The sequence below is a fragment of the Heterocephalus glaber genome, unplaced genomic scaffold, assembly GCF_053883595.1.
Source record: "Heterocephalus glaber isolate CG9 unplaced genomic scaffold, H.glaber_assembly_v1.0 deba00001444, whole genome shotgun sequence".
NCBI classification, from domain to species: domain Eukaryota; kingdom Metazoa; phylum Chordata; class Mammalia; order Rodentia; family Bathyergidae; genus Heterocephalus; species Heterocephalus glaber.
This window is the reverse complement of record NW_028258297.1, coordinates 12,719,786-12,739,902: the sequence shown is the minus strand read 5'-3', so window position 1 is coordinate 12,739,902 and position 20,117 is coordinate 12,719,786. Positions and strand designations below refer to the sequence as shown.

The following is a 20,117-nucleotide window of genomic DNA, read 5'->3' as shown; positions in this document are numbered from 1 at the left end:
CTTCTTCCATTTTTGGTTCTCGGGCACAAATGAGTTATATATTAGAAAATAAAGTGAGGCAATCATTATACTCCAAAGTAAGAATATGTTTTATCATCCCCAATAAAATGAAGTATCTTATTATACATTTGCGGACATTAAGACTTTTGCTTCCAAAATAACTTTTCAAGCTGGATTTCATGTTTGCAAATGGTTCTAGGCCCTCAGAGCAGGAAACAGGAATTCTTCCAGCCTTACTACAATCCCGTGCAGCCTGAGACTGGCAGTTTCCCAGCCCTCACATGCCTGGCAAAAACACAGGTGAATTTTCTCTTAGAGGGTTTGGATCTGGATCTTAAGGAAAATTCAGGGTCTACCCCGATTCTGTTTGTCCTACTGAGAGAGTCTCAGCACAGTCTCAGCACAGTGGACGACAGATCACCAGGATTTAAAGCCAGACACCAGCTGGGGTGGACAAACCACACATGATGGCCCAGAAAATCAAATGGAAAGAGTCAACTTTAACCTCTCCAAAATCTGCTACAACTGCTTCTGCTCTGTCATATAAAGCAAACATTAGTGTTCTCAAAATTTGACACAGAAAGATTTCAAATATTAGAGTTATAAGACTTTCAGAACTAGGACAGAAGAGATTCTCATTTTGAACAAGGAATCCAGGTCTACGGAATTCTCTTTTCTTAGCCACAGGCCTCCTTAGCAGGAGCAGGACCACGGGCCTTTACATCACAACTTGGCACATAAGAGAGCTAAAAGGAAACTCTGGCTGATTATCTCTTTGAAAAGGTACAGCTACCTTGCAATTAAACTACCTCTGAATTTGGCTATTTTTGAATTTCAGATTCTGGTGAACTAGAGTTTTATTTTTATGTTGAGCATGTGTGAAATGCTCATCAATAATCCTACAGAATAACATAAATACTTTGAAACTTTTCTTCAGAGTTAATAATCATAGTAGAACATGAATTCAGGAGGAAACTCGGAGAATCAGAGTATGTTTCTAAAGCAAAAATATGTGCTTTATTCTGGATGTTTTTTTCAAAAGTCAGAAGAAATAAAAGTTGATTTTGTAATGGAAAAATGGGGCAAGTTCTTCACTGAGAGATCCTAAAATATATTCTTCGGAAAATGAACTAAATATTTCTTGATATTTCCATGAGTTAGCCTAGAAGAAGGCAATGTTGCTTCCAGTATGAAGATGAAGCTGGACACAGTGTGTTCTTAGATAATGTGGGTACTGATTCCATATCAGTGTCCAACACTCCCTTTCGTAGGACATCTGTCCCCGTGTCCTCTCTTTGATATGTCACCTGACATCACACCACATATCTTTGTGATAAGACCGGTCCTAAATCACTTGTAAAATGCAGATGGATTCAATGGCCCCAGTACTTCAAATACTGAAGTGAATCATGTACTAATAAAAATTCAAAAGTATATATATTTAAGCAAGCTCCTGACTTCTGGTTTAAAAAAGGGAAAAATGCTAAACAAATTTGGGTTTGGTTCAGATAATATATTAAGTTCCTTCTGCCTAACCTTTGTCCTGGTAGTAATTCTCGCTATTGAATTGTGCAAAAATTGTGGTGACTCATTAAGAATCTGGCTTCTATGCTAAATAGGAAGTACATGACAGGACCTACCCGTTCTGACCTCCTCTGTCCCCCTTTCTAGCTAGTTTTTCAGTAGTTTCAGTAAATGAAAGGTGACCACTGCCTCACCTGTAAAAGTTACACTCTGCAGAACTGCTAGAGTGCTTGAACATTAAATGGCTTAAGGATGATTTGCAACTGCAAAGTAGCATTTTTATTTAGCCATGTTATTTTAATTAGCTAAATATTTTAGAGGTGGAAAGACTAAACACTTGTTGAGCAATAAGCATGGGCCAGACACCTTGATATATGTGATTTTGTTTAATCCACACGGGGATTCTAGTAAAGAGAAGTATCCCTGCCATTTACAGATGAGGAAACAGACACAGGAGGCTGAGGTAACTTACCTCAGATGCTATTATTTCGAAACACCTTGATCTCAAAATCCCATAAAAGTAGCAGACTATACCAACATGATATTAAATAACTGATCTCAAAAAGACAAATGCCAAATTGCTTTTGCAAAATTCAGCAACTATTTTTCAGGATTTTTTAAATAGATAATTATCAGTCCCAAATCCTGTGGAAACTAAGCTTGTCTGATAACCTTACCTAACACAAGAGCAGTATTTCAGCTTAACTGCCATCTTAACTAATTACTCATAATGTGGCCTGGGCTATGCTAGTCCATCAGAAACCATTAGATAGGACCGCCGTGGCTTTACCGTATATAGTTCTCATTCCCACAATTTACATTTTGATGGCAACTGTTATTCTCTGGAAGAAAGCCAGAGTTTCTGAGTACAATGTATCAGTCCTAACAGTGTGGACATTATTATTCCAGAAAGCCAACTGAGAATTCAACAAGATCTTACAGTAATGACTAGAACTGGGAAACAAGAGTTTTCTTCAGCACAGCAGGAAAGAATCTTTTTATTAAGGTTATGAGAATCAGAGATGTGAACCTCCCTTTATAAGCTTAAAAAAAATGACTTAGGGTGGATCATTATTTCAAATGGCTTCTATATATTGAACAAATCCAGGTCATTTTGCTCTAAACATTTGGGGTTGCAGCATAATTTCATATAAAAAAGTTATGCTGGGTCAAAAGATATCCACAAACTGACCAAAAACCACTTCTAAATTCATTGACTAATTAAAAAGACAAAATCCTCTCCCAGAGTCCTCCTATGTATGTTGTTTTTTCTCCTCTCTGGTTCTACTTTTTGATGAGTTAAATCTAGCTGGTAGGCCTGACACTACTATCATCATCATTATTAAATTAGCAGTTATCTCTGTGCCCTTCTAAGCCCTAGGGAAAGTTTCCTCTTATTTACTCACTCTACATGGTCTCCTCTGGATGGTCTCATCCAAATCTGTGATCTCAACTGTCGAGTGTACCGGAGTGACTTAGGAATCGTAATGATCAATTAACAAATCATTACTATATACTATATACTGTTCTATGCTCTGTGAATGCTCTAGTGGATAAGAGGCTAAAATCTTATCTTTGTGTAGTAGCTGAACTTTTCTAATGGACTGTCCATCTGACTTCTAGACTCATGTATTCAGTTTCTTCCTGGACACTAGAAGGGAAAATGAGCTAATCACATCCCGTCAACTTCTGTGCAACTCATATCCTTTCCCTCTGTTCGGGCCCCTCCCTCCTCCAACTACTCAATGCCTTCATTAAACTCTCCCTTCAATTTTCATACTGATCATTTCTATTCAAGTTCCAATGACATATCCTCAGTATCATCTCTCATTCTTGTTGCTGGTAATGAAATCTTTTTGTTTTCTTCTTTGTTTCCTTTAGGATGGCTCCCTTGAGACCATTTCCTATCCTGCCATGGAACATACTTCCTAAAATGCAAATCTGTCTCTTTGGTTTATTACCTCTGAAGGACTTTGTTTAGCTTTCAGGATAAAGTCAAAACTTCCAAGCACACCAGGTTTTTTGGGTTCCATCCTTAAGTACCTTCCTTAAGTACCACTTAAGGCTCCTAGCCTCCCTTTCTCATCATTGCCTTGTTCAGCTCAAGCACCCAGGCGTGACCCTCAGGGGCCTGTCTTCCAGGCCCTCTATGGTGCCACTTCTCTGAGCAGTGCAACTCCTTTCTCTTGTGCCTGACTCCGTTACTTCACCAAAGCTTCCCAGGGAAGTTGGAATGTCTGCCTGTGCTTTGAATCCCTCAGCTAACCCAGGGCCAGGAGCACAGCCAGCCTTCAACCTGTGTGGGTTGAACAAACACACCTTTTAGAAATGGGAAATGACTTACGGTCCACATGTTCAAGGCATTTTAGATCATATCTCATCGCTGCAGCTTAGACACTAGGAACTTTCATTCCTAAGAATCACAGAGATGAGCAAAGAGTTTTGCTCCTTCCAAAGGACGTCTCAGCTTTTGATGCTCACCCAAAACCTTCTCTCCGATATTGATTTATATATGTTTGACTTCAGTCTGCACCAGCAGCTGGCACAGCTATAGCTAAAACCACAGACTTTGCCCTAGAAAGATGTGGGTTTACACCCTGCTTCAAGTCCTTTTCTACTCAGTGCTGTGGATGAGCAACACATTTCTCTAAGGCTCAATTTACATAAAATGGTTATAATGAAATAGGATTACATGCAGAGCTGTTGGCACACATCATGCAATTAATTAGTTTTCTTTCTTTTTCTCACACTTTCCCTTTAAAATACACACTCTTCTTGGACCATATGCTCTTCCATCCCTTCTGTCAAAATCCTACTCTTTTTTAGTATTGGGAATTGAACCCAGAGCCTTTACACTAAATTATATCCCCAGCCCATTAAATTTTTTTTTTCAATTTTGAGACACAGTCTCACTGAGTCACTAAGTTGCTCATACTGAGCTTGAATTTGCGATCCTTCTGCCTCAGCCTCCCGGAGTGCTGGGATTACAGGCATGCACCACCATGGGCTCAACAATCCTCCTCAGTTTAAAGGTCCATCTCTTTTCATAATCTTTTCTGTGAAACTGTTCCCAGTGCCTTCAGCCAGAAATAACTATCCTCTCTTCTGTACCTCAGTGGCTCTCTGTCTTATTTATTTTGTTTAACAAATCTGTGTTGGGTGCTTTGTATGTACTGGGAGTTAATTCAGGTGCGAAGAACACATCAGAGAACAAAACAGCCCTTTAAATGCCCTAGTGGAGTATACATTGTAAGCATGAAGACTAAGGCACTAATAAGTATAGAAACTATAGTATAAGGTTTTAATCTAAACACTGAAAGTAGCAGAGGGTGATAGGATCAAAGTCAGAGGGGCTGAGGCATGGAACGAGCCAGGGACAATGGTGAGCAGCAGAAGGTACACATGTGCAAAGTTCCTGACCAGAGGGAAAAAAAGAAAAAGGCCGAGGTGGCTGAATCAGTCAGCTAAGGGAGGTGGGATGGAATGAGGTAAGCTGGAGGTGGACTGTTCAAGGGATCCTTGAAAAAGTTACAGTTTTATCCTAAGTGCCATGGAAGGGTCTTTAGCATGGGTAACACTGGGCTGAATGTTTTAAGCTATCTCTGGTGTCTGAGTGCTTGTACACTATTCTGTCACTCCCACTGGAGTGACCTGCACTGTAGTGTCCGGTGCATACAGCCCTTCACATTCAGTTGCGCTTGTGCAAGGCCAGCGATGATGTTTTACTCTGGTTTTTTTATCAGTGCCTGGTGCATATTGCTCCCCACTAAATACTGGCCAAATTAAATGCAAATATCTTGCAGCTTCTTTCTTTCTTGCCTGCAATCATAACTACATTTACAATACTTCTAATCTTTGTAGGACGCACAGCAGCCAACCAGCTCCGAATGAGTCCTCTTCCTATTTGAATTCCTCTCAGGCCTTCCTGCCATTGCAAGGCTGTCATCTGACTTCCTGTCTCCTGGCCAGGTCTACTCTCTGCCCCGTGGACTGAATTTTTATAGGTCTCTTCCTTTAAAGCATGATGTGTGTTGTCAAGAGTGCTGGGTACAGCTGGCCTTGCCTGCTCTCTGAGGAGCCACGGCCTCTTGCTGTCTCCATTGTACAGGATCCAACGCTAACAGACTTATCGCTACTCCCATGTGCCTGGCATAGTATGGACAGAGCATCCCTTTGTACCAGCTCTGCCACTGTGGGCAAGTTACCCATCCTCTCAAGCCTCGGTTTCCTCATGTGTGGACTGGGGATAATAACAACACGATCTGCCTTCTGGAGTTGTTAGACGCCTCTGGAAGAGATCACACACGCTAAGCACTTAGTGCAGCACCCAGCACACAGTTGGGTTGCATCTCCTCCCTTTTGTGAGCACCAGTGCTGTTGGTATGCACGATTTTATTCAGTCCTCAAAGCAACTCGTCAAGAAAAGCATTGTTTCATTCAGGACTAATTTTCAGCTGGTAGGCAAAGACATCATTATACTAACTGCTAAAATGCCGCAGAATTTCTTGTCCAATTAGCCACTGTACCAAGCCCTCCAAATAGCCCCTCCCCCCATTTCTTTGCATCTTTATCTGCCCTGGTCTTCCCAGGTTTCCATCTTGCAACTGAAGGGTTAGTTCCCCCAGACAGCTGGGGGCCTCTAGGGTCCTACCTTAGTTCAGCTGCTTCTATTCTGAGTTCGGACTGACCCATTATATGTATTTTATCAATGGGCAGTTGAGGAGCTAAGGGGATTAGCAGGATCAACAATCTTGTAAATGGAAATTCTATGAACTCAAGCCGCATATTCTCATGCCCACTTTCTTCCTTTACACTGAGGAAAGACTAACAAAAGCCACTTTTTGGCATCTTAAACTCTATGGGCAATTACCTAGACACCAGCAGATCTGGTTTCTGATAAAATCAGGAAGTAGCTGAGAACTAACTGTTCAGAGTCCGCCTCTCACCGGCCTGCCTCACCTTTATCCTCTGTCTCTTTTGGAAGCATCCATGAAAATCATTTCAACATTATGCGCCCAATTCCTTTCACGCTCACTTTTGGCACTGAGGTCTAACAACCTGAGCCCTGGAGTCTAGTTTTCCAAATGAAGCTCTGTGTGCAGCCACTCAAATACTTAACATTTTACAAATGAGAAGAATTAGAAAGGTGTGAACATGTGTGCATAAGGGTGCTGATTCATGGAGCCTACATATGAATATGGAACAGGAAATGAGAATAATGTACAGTGTAGCTCCCATCTCGAGCTGGGGAACTGAAACAGATCCCTCTTCAATGAAAGACACACATCTGCATTTCAAATGTGGGGCGTGAAGGTGGTGGCTTCTTGACTGTATACACTTTCTTCTTAATTGCGTACTCTGAGACTTAGAGACCCTTTTGCTTGCCTTGAGGTGTAAACATTTAAAAAAGTGTCTTATTACGTTTTGAAGTCTTTAAAATCGGTTTTAGTTAAAAATTAAGCAGTTACATAATTAGCTTCATTAGATCCAATTACACAATTAGTGTAAATTAGAAATAATAGAATCAGAACATATAATTTTGTAATTATGACAGATAACAATAATGCAGAACTTAAGCTGGCAAATGGCGCTGAAGCAGCATGGTGCATAAAAATCTTAGATGATCTGATGTGTTCTACGTACAAGGAGCCCAAATGTCTCCCTGCCATGAATAGTTACCGCTCAAAAATACGGTTTAACTAAACAAGACTGATTTTGAGTTCTAGTCTCAGAAAACAACATCTGGAAAGTTGTTAGTTCTTTTTCTTCCTTGTGTGGCTAACATAATGAGTGACTAGGTTTCTTTTTCATTTCATCAGAAGGATGGCTCCTGACTTTCAAAAGTCTTAACAGATTAGGGCAGGGAAGGATTGCTTCTTGGGGGGAAGTTAGTCTGAAAAACCCACCCACTCACATATCTGCCCTTCTGCTTAGAGTGACTTGAGGCACATTCCGAGGATTCGTGTGTGGGAGGGAGGTGCTGAGCTGCAACGCTAGAAGGATGACCACAGAGGGATTACAGTGCCGCATCTCTCAATTCAGGCACTCGATTTTTAATATTGCCTCCATTATATGTGGTTCAGGTGTTGTAACCCTTCCTGCAACCTCTTTATCTCCTGATTTTAAAGAAGGGAAAGGTAGCATTTGACTAATAAGAAATTCATGTTCCAATCTCTTGCAGCTATTTTTGATGTATCTTTCTGTAAATTATATCCAACAACTGGAAGGCTAAAAAGAAATCATTCATTTAATTCACTTCTAATTATATTTATTCATTCAATATATGTTTGGTGCTTCCTAGGGGAAGAGACTATTTTTTTTATTTATCTTTATACATCAAACTTTCAGTACACCTGCTACCATGCACTCAGTGCTCAATAAATTGTTTTTAATACATATTACAGATATTACCTGCCCTGGCACCATGCAGAACAAAGAGCTACTTATACCTGGTTGACCTTTGAGAAAATTACAATCATTTTGTGTATTAAGAAAGACAACTGGGGCTGGGACTGAGGCTCAGTGGTAGACCACGTCCTTAGCATGTGTGAGGCCCTCGGCTTGAAATCCAGCATCACAAAACAGACTAGTAGGAATTAAATTTTTAGTTGACACTGTAATGATGTAAGGAAGCGGTTATGAGTTGAATCAAATAAATAGAAGGGCTTGAAAGTGTAACGCACTGACAGGGGGACACAGTCGCCGAAAGCCAATGGTCATGATGGGAGTTGGGACAGCCAGGGTCTCTGGGGCAATCCAGTGCCATCAGGACATTAGGGGGCAGCAACTCAGCACCTGCTTTTACAGGCAGCTCTGGTTTGGATCCCTCTGTTTGTCAAATTAAGTAGTAAATATCCCCAAAGATCCCTAACATCTCTCAGCAAATGAACACTGAAAACCTGAAAATGTCCCCCAAAAGTTAGAGAAGCAGCTAAAAGCCTTGGGCTCTTTTTTTCTAATGATCTCTATTTTGTTTGTTCCTCCTCAGCCATCATCTTTTGGGTAATAAGAGAAGCAAAGGGGCTCAGCGATGCCCAAAGGCCATTACTAGGAAGGGCTGGGGGATTTATCCTTTCATTTACTTTCCTCTGGTTTACTAGATTCCCTTTCATGACTTTTACTTTGCTGGATGGTCCCTCTTTTCCCTTGTCATTTTGTTTCCATTGCATACAGACCCAAAACATCAATTCCTTAACAGAAATGGGATTTTCTTTCCAAAAGAAAATTCATTCCGGAAATGCTTTAGTCAACTTCCACCTTCCCTAACAATATCCCAGAAGATGTTCTGTGTTAATCCAAATATTCATACACTGGCTATGAAACAACTTGGTTTGCAGTTACAGGGAAGGGGTAAGGCGGTTTTAAATTGTGATCAATATTTCAGGGTCTTGATTCTCTTACTGGATGGATACAGTGGCACAATATGTGTCCTAAAATTCTCATCTCTAGAAGCAACATAGTACCTTATTTACAAAATGTGTTTAATAGATATTAGGATAAATATTACTCATTGGCATGCTAATGAAGTATAAAATTGAAGCACTGAAAAAGAGAACATACAGAGAAAGAAACACCACCCATTTCACCAAAAGGTAGGAGGAATCTTCTAAGGGCCTCAAGATACAAATCAGATTTAATTAAATACTGAAGCAGAACTCAGATGAATTCTCATTTTCTTTCGCATAAATCCTTGCAGATAAAACTATATCAATTATGAAGCATTTTAAACTTCTCTCAAAGCCATACTGAAAAGGATCTAAATCAACTTGGTAAATGAACATATTTGTAAGTACCAAAAATAAGATTGACAGGTTTCCTACTGAACTGTCACGAGTAGTTATGTCTCAAGTGGAGGGGAAAAAAAATCAGTCATTAAATTAAACTGTCAATGTGCTTCAACTTTCTGCGTACTCTAAAATTTTCTCTCTTCAGGAAGATCAGAATTCCAAAACCATAATCTCCACGGAGCATGGAGTAACAGGGTTTCTGAATTGGGTTTGCCAGATACAGATTTTTAGATTTCCAAAAGGCTTTTTTCAGAAAATGAACAACTTTCATGTGAATAATTTTTGTATGCATCAGGCCTAAGCTCACACCACCCTTCTTCCTCCTACCCATTAATATTCAGGATCAGAGCCTGTTCCTGTGGGTGTGCATTGTGCCGATGAGAACTTTGTGTCGGAATAAACTGGTGGGCTCTTATCCCTCCTGTTGTGGTTCTGGAAAGAGCTCTGACAGAGGAGGATGGGCAGAAACATGGGTCAGCATTTAACAGCAGTCTTCTCTTATGGGAAAAAGTCACTTGGCAATTTCTGTATTTCAGAAAGGCTTTGATTTGTCGCCTCTGTGTCTTCTTTGAGGCAACTGATCATGCTGAACTTTGACACTGAAATGCTTATCTCTTAGTTTCTGACAAACTTCACTCCCTGGTTTTCCTTTGTTCCTATTATACTCTTTTCTACCTATTTCCCTTGTCTTTCTTCTTCTCCTACATGGGGCATCCACAAATTCTGTCTTGGCTTTTGTCTTCTCTCTTTAAACTGTCTCCCCTCTCCCAACATTCTCTAGTCTGGTGGCTTCATTGTTCTGTGCAGAGTCGTAGTGACAGCTGTCACTTACTAAGTCCATATACTCTAAGGCAGTCTTGACCTGACACTGAGCTCACAACTTTCCTGTGAGAGACACCGCAGTTTCTCCACACTAGATGAGGCTCGGGCAGGTTCCTGGACTTCCCTGAACGCCAAGACCACCAAGCAAAAAACAAAAAATGGGAAGAGCCCAGGTTCCAGTTTCCTAGCTCCAAAACTTATGCTGCTGCCACTTCAGTGTTCCTTTGGACCTATGATTCTTTTTTTTAATTTAGGACACATTGATTGTACAGAACAGTGGGTTTCATTGCGCTATTTTCATAGCTGCATATAACATACTTCTCTAGTCTCTAGTCTCACTTCAAAGTCAGCAAGTCTTCTTCCTGGACCAGCTTCTCTTCCTAACACAAAGCCCTTCTAAAGCTCTACTGATGCACCAACCTCCCAGTGACCAGGCTCACAGTGGCAGGCATCTGGGGCTCATCTTGCTCCTTTACATCTCCCTGGCTCCTCCCATGTCCCCCACTCCAATCTCATCCATTGCAACATATCATCGCTGATGTCATCTTTTCCCTTTCTGAATCAGTTTACACATCACTACCTGACTGTTGTTCTAGATCACATCATTTCCTTAATTACAATCTTCAGTGGGTTCCCACTGCTAATGAAATAGCCCTCAAATGCTTGTATTTGCTGCTCAAAAGTGCAATCTACTTTTCCTGCCCATCACTCAGAGAAGTGATAAGTGATACGTGGTAAGTGCCTTAGAAGTGGACTAAGTCCCACTGAAGCTGGGCAAAGTAACAATTCCCCAAGTATCTGACTGTCCCACTTCTATGCCTTTGTTTAGGCTGCTTTTTCACGTAAGAACTCACTCTTACATAGCCAACAAACCCCATCTGCACGAATCCTCCCCTGTCCTGTGTATTCTCCAGCAACGTTCCCTCCATTAGGTCCCCTTCCAGTTGGATGGCACTCTACATCTTTAAACCTTCACAGATTTTCATTTGTCCAACTCTTGGAGAAACTTGGTATATTCTACCTTTGGGTTTCTTTATTCCCCTTCCCCTGTTATGAAGCTCTAAGTTCACTGGTAGATGGGCACTGCATCAGAATCTTCACTGTATTCCTTGAATTTTTTTAGTTCAAAAGATACAATAGGCGCCAAATAAATACACATCAATTAAATTTACTCAAACTCTGAAAAAAATATAGCAATGTGAGGTCACATTCTAAATGTGATCTGCTTTCCCCCCGAGCAAACAGAAATGAAATCTTTCTCACAAATGAGATCAAGAATATATAAACAATAAGTATGAATGTGTACCCTTACGATTATCTTTAAAATGATTGTCCCCACCCCCACCATGATTTAGAAGGGAGAGAGGGCTAAAAGGGTAAAGAGGGGAAAGAGAAATAAGGTCAGGTTCTGCTCACTGTCGAATATAGAATACAGAGAAAACAACTTACAGTCACATAAAAATCAATCATGAGCAACATGAAAAATTCAATTTACATGTAGCTTGTCTTGGAATACAACAATATAGACCAGAAGATAAGTTATCACTGTATTAACCTGTACTTATATCACCCTCCGTACATGTTTTTGGTTCCTCCTGCTATTGTGTCTGTGCTTCTCTAAGGAGCCAATAAGCTGTCAGAGGGAAAGAGAGCCCTTCTGTTAGTGTCTTTCTCCTGGCCCTTCAGCGCTGGTGCTAAACGCTACCCTTACATAGCATGGAGGATCCGGCTTCCTCTAAGGCCTCTTTCTCTGACAGTTAACACAATTTTGTAGGATGATTTTTTGAGAAAAACTATCCAGTAGATAGTCTATGATAACAAGAATTTATATAAATGCAATTATACTTACTTTAGTGTACCTGGATACACTAAAGTTGTAACTTAAATTTCCCTCTAGGCCAGTTAGCTTTAATTTTCTATGAGATAGAAATAACTTCAAGCCATGGGCAATCACGTCCTCTGTGCTTATCTTAATGAGGAGCTATTAGCACTGGCTGTGGCATGATCAATGCAGATCCATCACCAACGCTGGTCAATCAACCCAAAGTATTCACTGCCAGGAAGCTCAGCTCAGCTCTCAGTTAGGGCTGAACATCTTACTCTTCCCCCAAAACAATGTAATTTCTTATACTCTTGATTTCTGAAATTCAAGAAATTTCTTAAAGTGTGAATCTTCTGTTCATATTTATTCATGGGAAAGTTCTAGATTTGGGGTATTGGGAGATCAGCAATGATAGAAGGTGACAGACATCCCTGAGAAGGTACTGTTCACTAAATGGAGAATCCCTTAATAGATATCATCTGCACATGTGAGAGTTAGATTTGGTTGAATAACCAAGAAATCTACTGGGAACCAATAACTTAGGCATTATGGAGGTTCTTCAGTGATGGACAGCCATATTTAGAAGTTAAAAAACAACACTGCCTGCTAGAAGCTTCATGCTCTGGGAAGAGGCTAGGTTAGAGAGGGTGGAAACATACAAAATACAACATAGTCACAGATTAAAACTCTGGTCACTCACCACAATCATTTGAGCCACATAACTTTCAGGTCCAGTGTATTCTGTTGGGTCTTTAACTTTCACCAGGACAATGAAGTACAAATAATGCCACATATTGTGTTCTGACTTAATGTGCTCCTCAAATGAAACAGTTTTATTGTCAAACTTGTCCCTTTCGAGTCCTGCAAAACACAGGAAATACAATATATGTAATTTGTCATTTAATCAGCATTTGCCTCTTAGCATAAAAACAAAACATAATCATTATTGTGCAAAAAATGCTTTATGTAAGAGTATGCCAATTTAAAATGTTATGATTATAAACAACACAGTACACAAGACCTCTGAAAGAAAAGCCATAGTTTATAGATTTCTTTCCAACTAACATTTATTTTTCCCTCCTTGGATCCCTGGAAATGTACAGTCCTATTATAGATGTAAAATCTGCAGGTAATTTAAAATATAGCCATATCAAAACTGTCAAATTAAATTGGACCACAAGTCTAGGGAAAAAAAGGTAAAATTGATGGTGCAAGAAAAGGCATACTTGCTAATCAGGACAAAAAAAATATTTCATTTTACCAAAGACTTGGGTTAAAAGAGCAAAGGCAGCTGAGAATCATCTCTTCAAAACCACTTGTAATCAGTGAAAGGTGCATGAACACAGACAGTCATCCATGCTGGCAGGGTGACGGGGACTTACACCCTCTGGCCTCCTGGACCACCATGCTCTGAGCACTCTGGGACGGGTGGACTGTTCAATTTCCAGGGTACACCTTTCACCCACGGGAAGGACACTTTGAAGAAAGGAGCAGAGCAGTAATATTCTTTTTCCTCAAAGTTGAAGAGTGGAAGAAAGGAAATGAATGGACATGAAGAAAAGCAACGATGGAAAAAGAAATTCTAATGCCAAGTAAAATGGGGTGTTGGGAGAGAGTCTGGCTTTGAAGCTCAGATACTGGAGAAGAAACCAGGCAACTGATTCCAATCCTGGCTACTCGTTCCCTACGTATTTTTTTCAAAGGCCAATGCGGCATGTAGAAGATCCTTTAAATAGTAAAATGCAAAGCACAATCAATTTTTAAAAAATCTGTCTGCAACGAAGGGGTGGCTTTTAAACTTATGTTATTGGATATCTTTATGGAAAACAACGCAAGATTGAGCCGCCTGATGGCTATGCCTCATCTTATATGACCTATCACCAGTTTAGCATGCTCAAAATAACTCCAGCACTCTTCCCAGAAACCAAACCACCCACCCTTCTGTTCTCTCAGGTGTTCAATCCAAAAGCTTAGGCATCATTTTTGAGTTTTCTCTGCCCCTCACATACCACATCTAATCCACACAGAAATGCTTTAGATCTGCCTTCAAAACATATGCAGAATCTGACCATTTCTCACCACCTCTGCTATTGCCACTGTGGTCTGAGACACTTCTACCCCTCGTGTGGACCACTGCCTCAGCTGCCCACCTCCCTGTGTCTAGCTGTCTTCCACAGCCCATTCTCATCTCAGCAGCCAGAGGGCTCCTTCAAAGACTGAATTAAGATGGCGGCTTCCCTCCTCATCTCTAGTGTAAAGACCAAAGTCCTTATATTGGCCCTCATGTAGGGTTGCTAATCATGTCCAGTTAAGTATGAATCTCAGATAAACAGTGAACATTTTAGTGTAAGTGTGTCTCATGCAGCATTTATTTGCTAAATCCTGTGGTTGGGCCTTCAAGTCACTGTCCTTATTCCCTACCCTCCTCTCCCTTGCTCGCCTCCTATGTAGCCTCCTATGTAGCCTCCTTGCTGTTTTTTGGGCAGAGAATCCTGCTTTTGGGGGCTCTGCACTGGTTGTTTCTTCTGGTCACAAAACTCTTCTCCCTGATAATCTCTGGTGACACATTTATCTTCAAGTTTTTCCTGAAAACCCGATATGGTGTATCTTCATCGCACTATTTAACACACGATCAGTCCCTCTCTTTTTGTTGACACTCCCCATCACTTTTTCCTTTTCTACAGTGTTTATCACCCCCTAACAGGGTAAAACCTTGAGAAAGTTGTTAAAATGGATCTCAATTTGGTAAATAAGCAAAAACTAAGTGCAAACACAGCCTGCTTGCTAACCAGCACTTAAGAAAGAAATCTCATTTTACACAGAGGCTTGGATAAGAATTTATTACTTCTTATGTGTCTCTTCTCCCAGTAGAACATAAAATCCTCCTGGGAAGATATATTTGTCTCTCTTCTTCATCAGTGGTCCCAATAGCTTAGAATGCTGTTAATACTCAACAAAACATAGACTGAATGAATTATGAAAATTTCACTAATAAAATACAGTCCTACTAAGACAGCTATAATAAAAACCAGATAATGACAAGCATGGATGAGGATGTGGAAAAACTGAAACCCTCATACACTGCTAGTAGAAATGGAAAATAGTGCCGCTACTTTGGAAAACAATCTGGCAGTTCCTAAAGAGGTTAAACATAGAGTTACCATATGACTCAGCATATTCCATTCCTAGCTATTCACAAAAAAGAAATAAAAATACATATTTACACAAAAATCTGTGCATGAATGTTCATAGTAGCATTTATCATGATAGCCCAAAGGGGAAACCACTCAAATGTCCAACAGTTATGAAGAGAAACAAAATATGGTAAAGTCATAGAATGAAATATTGTTCTTTTGCAATAAGAAGGCATGAAGTACTGATACATGGTAAAACATGAACCTTGAAAAGATTATACTTAATGAAAGGAGTCTGTCATAAGAGACCAGATATTTTGATTCTACTTGTATGAAATGTTCAAACAGGCACATGTATAGAAGCAGGTAACAGATTAGTGACTGTCTAGGGCACAGGAGGGTGGAAGGCAGGGGAGGAGTCGGGGCTGCAGAGTCTATTTCTTTTGAAGGAAGGAAGTGCAAATGTTCTAAAATTGATTACAGTGATCTATATGTAACTACAAACATGCTAAAAACCACTAAGTTATAGACATTAAATGAGTGAGTTACAAAGTATGTGAACTATATCTTGGTAAAGTTACTAACCAAAGAGGGGGGGCAGACAGAATATTAAAACAGAATTTCCCAGAACTCAATGCAAACATCTACTGCTTATAAGATAATAAGGCTATAAAAATGTTTCTATTATCAATTAATCCACAATATGGTAGAGGACCCAGAAGCGATAAAAATTGCCAAGGAAGCATAAAGGAGGCAAAATGTATTCTGATCAGGTACACTTTGAGAGGTTTCAAAGAAGCATAAAGCTTTGAAAAAAAAATCTTACCTTGGAACATACTTGTGGCAAGTGGAGAAAAAGTGAATGGTAATAAAAGGTGCTTAATTTTTATTGAGCACCTATTGATACTGACAATTTGATGTCTAAATATGGTATCATAATTATAATAATCCAATATGACCTTTAAGGATGTGAGGAAAGAGATTCAGAATGATTCAATAAATTTCTCAAGTTATCTCCTCTAGTTAGTGGAAGAGTCAGTCAGTATTTAAAGAAAAGTACTTTTGACTCCAAAGCCCACGTTCTCTTGCCAGGAAGGTAACCTCTTCCGGGGAATGGCAGTTCCTTTGGTGTAGCTAACAGAGAACCCTCAGAAATTAAGATGAAATGGTATTTTTGAGCACAAACCACAAAGAGCTTGAAATTCAAAGCTTCGGCATCTACACTTTATTCTGAAGGCTTTTGAGTGGAGAGGGGCAGACATGCGTGTTCTGGTTAGCAGGATCAGAGAAGGCTCCATGGAATGATGGCATTAGAGCTAGGTGTTGGGGAGAGGGCAGGAGCTCAACAGCTTAGAAGTTAAGGATTTCAAGTGGACTGTTCTCCCACACTTGAGAACAGAGCTAGGAAATTAAAAGTGAGTGATGTGGTTGGGCTGGAATTTGAGATATAAATGGATTAAAAAAATGAATGAAAAGGTAGGTATGGGGTGGAGGCAGTGTGTGAAGAAGCACTGTACATGCCAGGAAAATTATAAGCTTTGGAGGTTTAGACTGTGCAGTGTTATTGATGGCTTTTTGAAATGATTAATTCAACATGGAAACATGAGTCTGGCATCCCTGGGCAGGCCATTTGGGTGAGCCAAGGTGAGGCTGAAAATCCCAAGTGTGGCTGTGCGACTACGTGGATGGAGGTGAGTGTGGTGGGGGAAGAAGATTCATTAGCTCATGGCAGCTGGCATATCTGGAAGAGGAAGAAGGAGATGCTAAAGATGATGATGAAGTTCCCAGCCAAGGTGACTGAAGGCTATCATTAGCTGCAGTAAGTAAGTGAGGATGCTGAGCTGGGCCAGTGGAGAGAGCCAGAAAGGCAGGATGCACCGGCTTTAGACATGGTATTGTTGGCTGCCAGGAAGACAAGCCTGACCAACTGCCCAGTGAACAAGTGAAAACAGAGGGGGAAAGACCGGTAAGAGTTGGGGGCTGGAATGGCCATTATTTAGAAATAATCTGTATAGAAGGCTGATAAGGAGAGGGGTGGAGAGAAGAAACAGGAAGTCAGTGACAAAAGCAAGCCCTCTTTCTAGGGGATGGAGGAGAAGGAATAAGAATCCATGTTGGAACCAAAGACAGTGCAATCAGAGGTAGAATGAAAGGTAAGCAGGAAATTAAGAGTGGAATTTGATAAGAACTTTTACATTTGGCAGTGAGGGTTATTGTCATGTTTGAAGGAAGTCTGAGTAACTCTGAGAAGCCAGAGAACTTTGACAGTGAAGGGAAGACACAGAGAAGCAAGGGTTATGAATGGGTAAATGACGTACTAATTTGCTGTTTGTGTGTCTTGTCGCTACAATGTGAGGGACAGGATTGTGTTTTAGAATGAGGCCCTCATCCTTGTGGTGCCTCAGAGGAAGGCCTATTTTAGAGGCGGTGCACCTGACATCATAGTGATTATGATCATGAAGGTAAGAGCTTCCAGGGAGCAGCATCCAAGATGAAATGCACACAGAAAGGGTTCCAAAGACAGTATCTTCTCTCCTCCATGGGACTAACCCTTGCACACAATGGTTCTGCCCTGTACCACTACACCTGTCGACTTGGATCAGTCCCCAGGGTTGGCTGTCTTTGTGTTAGACCTTGATGAGGCACTGAAGAGTTCAGTGAAGTTTTGAGGTAGCTCGGGTTTGAATCCTGCTTGTATGGCTGACCAGTCAGATGTTGATGTGATCTGTATCTCTGTTTCCATATTTATGAAGAGGTACACTGTACTTGTTTTTTACAATAAATTTTTTTTAAAAAAAACTAAGTAAAAAGCCACATGTAGTAAGCATTCGGCAAATAATTAAAAAGAATTTTCATGGTGATGATACAGGAGGAGAACATGGTCCCAAAAAAGGTGACGCGTATAAAGGTCAAGGATAAAGAAGGAGGGCAGGGTCACATTTTGGGTGGCTGATGGATCTGCTGAGAAGGGACAGAAAGGAAGGAACTACCCAACTTTTTTTTTTTTTTTGCCTGTACCAGAGATCAAACTCCGGGCCTTGTGCCTGGTAGGCAGGCATGGTGCCACTGAGCTAAATCCCCGGCCCTACTCTAGTTTTTGTGGAAAAATGGAAGTAGTGATAGATTTCATATAGACAGGAGAAAAACTAGACAGGACTTAATTCACTTTTTCATAAAAGTAGTGTGTTTATTTCCCTTCTAAAATTGAAAGAGTGTCCCCTTTGGCTTCTAGGCGTGTTTCTCTCTTCCTCAAACTCCCAAATGTTGTAGTCACCTTCCTTTGGTACATCTCAACCTTGCCCATCTAATCTAGACACAAACAAAGAAGATTCCTGTTTTTGTCTCAATTTTCTTCTAGTGAATCCTTATTAGCAATTATGCAACCTACTCTATCTAAAATACCAAAGCTTCCTAAATGAGAACTCTAAAGGCTTTTTAGCCTTCTCCACTTTGGCAGAGTTGGTAATTAATTCCTTTCTTCCCAAAGTTTTCTCTTGTCACTTCCAGATGCCACACATTCCTGGTTCCCTTCTTATCATTCTACTTGGTGGTCTTAGGAAGTTGAAAGTGAATGATGAGGTTGGTGTGTGATTCTCTTAGTTTTTTTGTGCGTGAACCTCTTTCTCTCCTAACTCTTCAAAGATGGAACTTTCCATTTGTACCCTGTCTGCTCCTCTTCTCATTTGGCAGCCTTTCCCAGAACTCCAGATTTTACTACGATACAAAGGCCAAGGATTCCGCAGTCACCATCTCCGTATAGACATCCTCCGAGGCCCAGACTCACTCACACACCAGCTTGTGGTCACTACACGCCTCAAGTTCGGCACTCCCAAAGTTAAACCCAGCATATGTCTACATGAAGTGGTTTTTTCATCTATTCTCAACTTAATTACCTGTTGATATTACCATCTACCCAAGTACCTAAGCTATCTTTCATCTCCATTTCTAACCAGCCAATATTTAAAAATTCTATCATGTAAGCATCTCTTGACTCTTCTTTCTGACATCAATACTGCTGCCATTAACTATCCTGAATCAGTCTTTCATTGTTTTTTTGTCATTTGGACTGTGGCAATAACCTCCTATGTTGCTGTTCTGTCTCGAGGACTGTCTCCAGATAAAGGACCTGCCATAGCTGCCACAGTGCTCTAAAGCAAAAATTAGACTCTGTACTTTTCTACTCACAAATCTTTAGTAGTTTGCCATCCTCTAGAATCCACGGGACGAAGCTCAAGCTGCCTGACCTAAAAGGCCAGGCATGACCTGACCAAGCTTTCCCTGTGGCATGCCTCTCTCTGAACTTCATACTTGGTGATGCTGTGCTTCTCATAGGAAGTGAGGACACTCACTGTGCAATTCTTCTCTCCAAGCCTTTGCTCATCCTGGCCGTTGTGTCACTACCCACTTTGATCCTTGTCATCCTTGACCACTGGCTCCAGCCCCATGTCTTTTCAGAAGCTTTCCCAGTTCTTTGTCAAGGTTCCCTGCCTCAACCTGAAAAGCTGTCCCTTGTCTGGGTATCTGAAACTCCCTGGAAGCTTCTCAGTCATTTCCCTGGGCACACAAGACAGCAATGCTCTTTACTGTGCTTGTCTCTCATAATAAATTATGAACACCCAGGGCATGTGTAACTTACATATGTTTCCCTGGAAAGCAGCATATTATTGCACATTATTCCCTGGTACACATCTAACTGTTGGCCGAATGAAGGAAAGGTTTGGAGGAGAACAAGCCAGTTAACAAAAGATGAGTGAGGAGTGAAAGGATTTGTTGCAAGCCAGTTTAAGTTCTAGAGTATAACACCATATTGAAGTCTGATGATTGTTTGGTAACTTTTATTGAAGGATTCTTCAGCCCAGCGTGGAAAAATGGAGAGTGAGTGTAACCAGAATTAGTGATCAGCCAAAAAGAGAGACAGAATCCAGGGTGAATCTAGAGACAGGTGAAGCTAGAAAGGGCCGATGCAAAGAGAGAGCAGGGGATATCCAAGGAGAATGATGACAGCAAAGACAAGGTTGGGTGGGTCTG

At 40.7% G+C, this 20,117-nt stretch overlaps 1 protein-coding gene across 4 annotated transcripts in view; it reads right to left on the bottom strand.

Moving 5' to 3' along the window:
• Itpr2 (inositol 1,4,5-trisphosphate receptor type 2) overlaps positions 1–20,117 on the bottom strand; it is a 462,238-nt gene that overhangs the window by 30,698 nt on the left and 411,423 nt on the right. For all 4 annotated transcript variants that reach the window (XM_004845734.4, XM_087213440.1, XM_087213441.1 and 1 more), the window contains one exon: positions 12,656–12,816. In XM_004845734.4, coding sequence (XP_004845791.1) covers positions 12,656–12,816 — 161 coding nt within the window. The remainder of the gene's footprint in view (positions 1–12,655; positions 12,817–20,117) is intronic.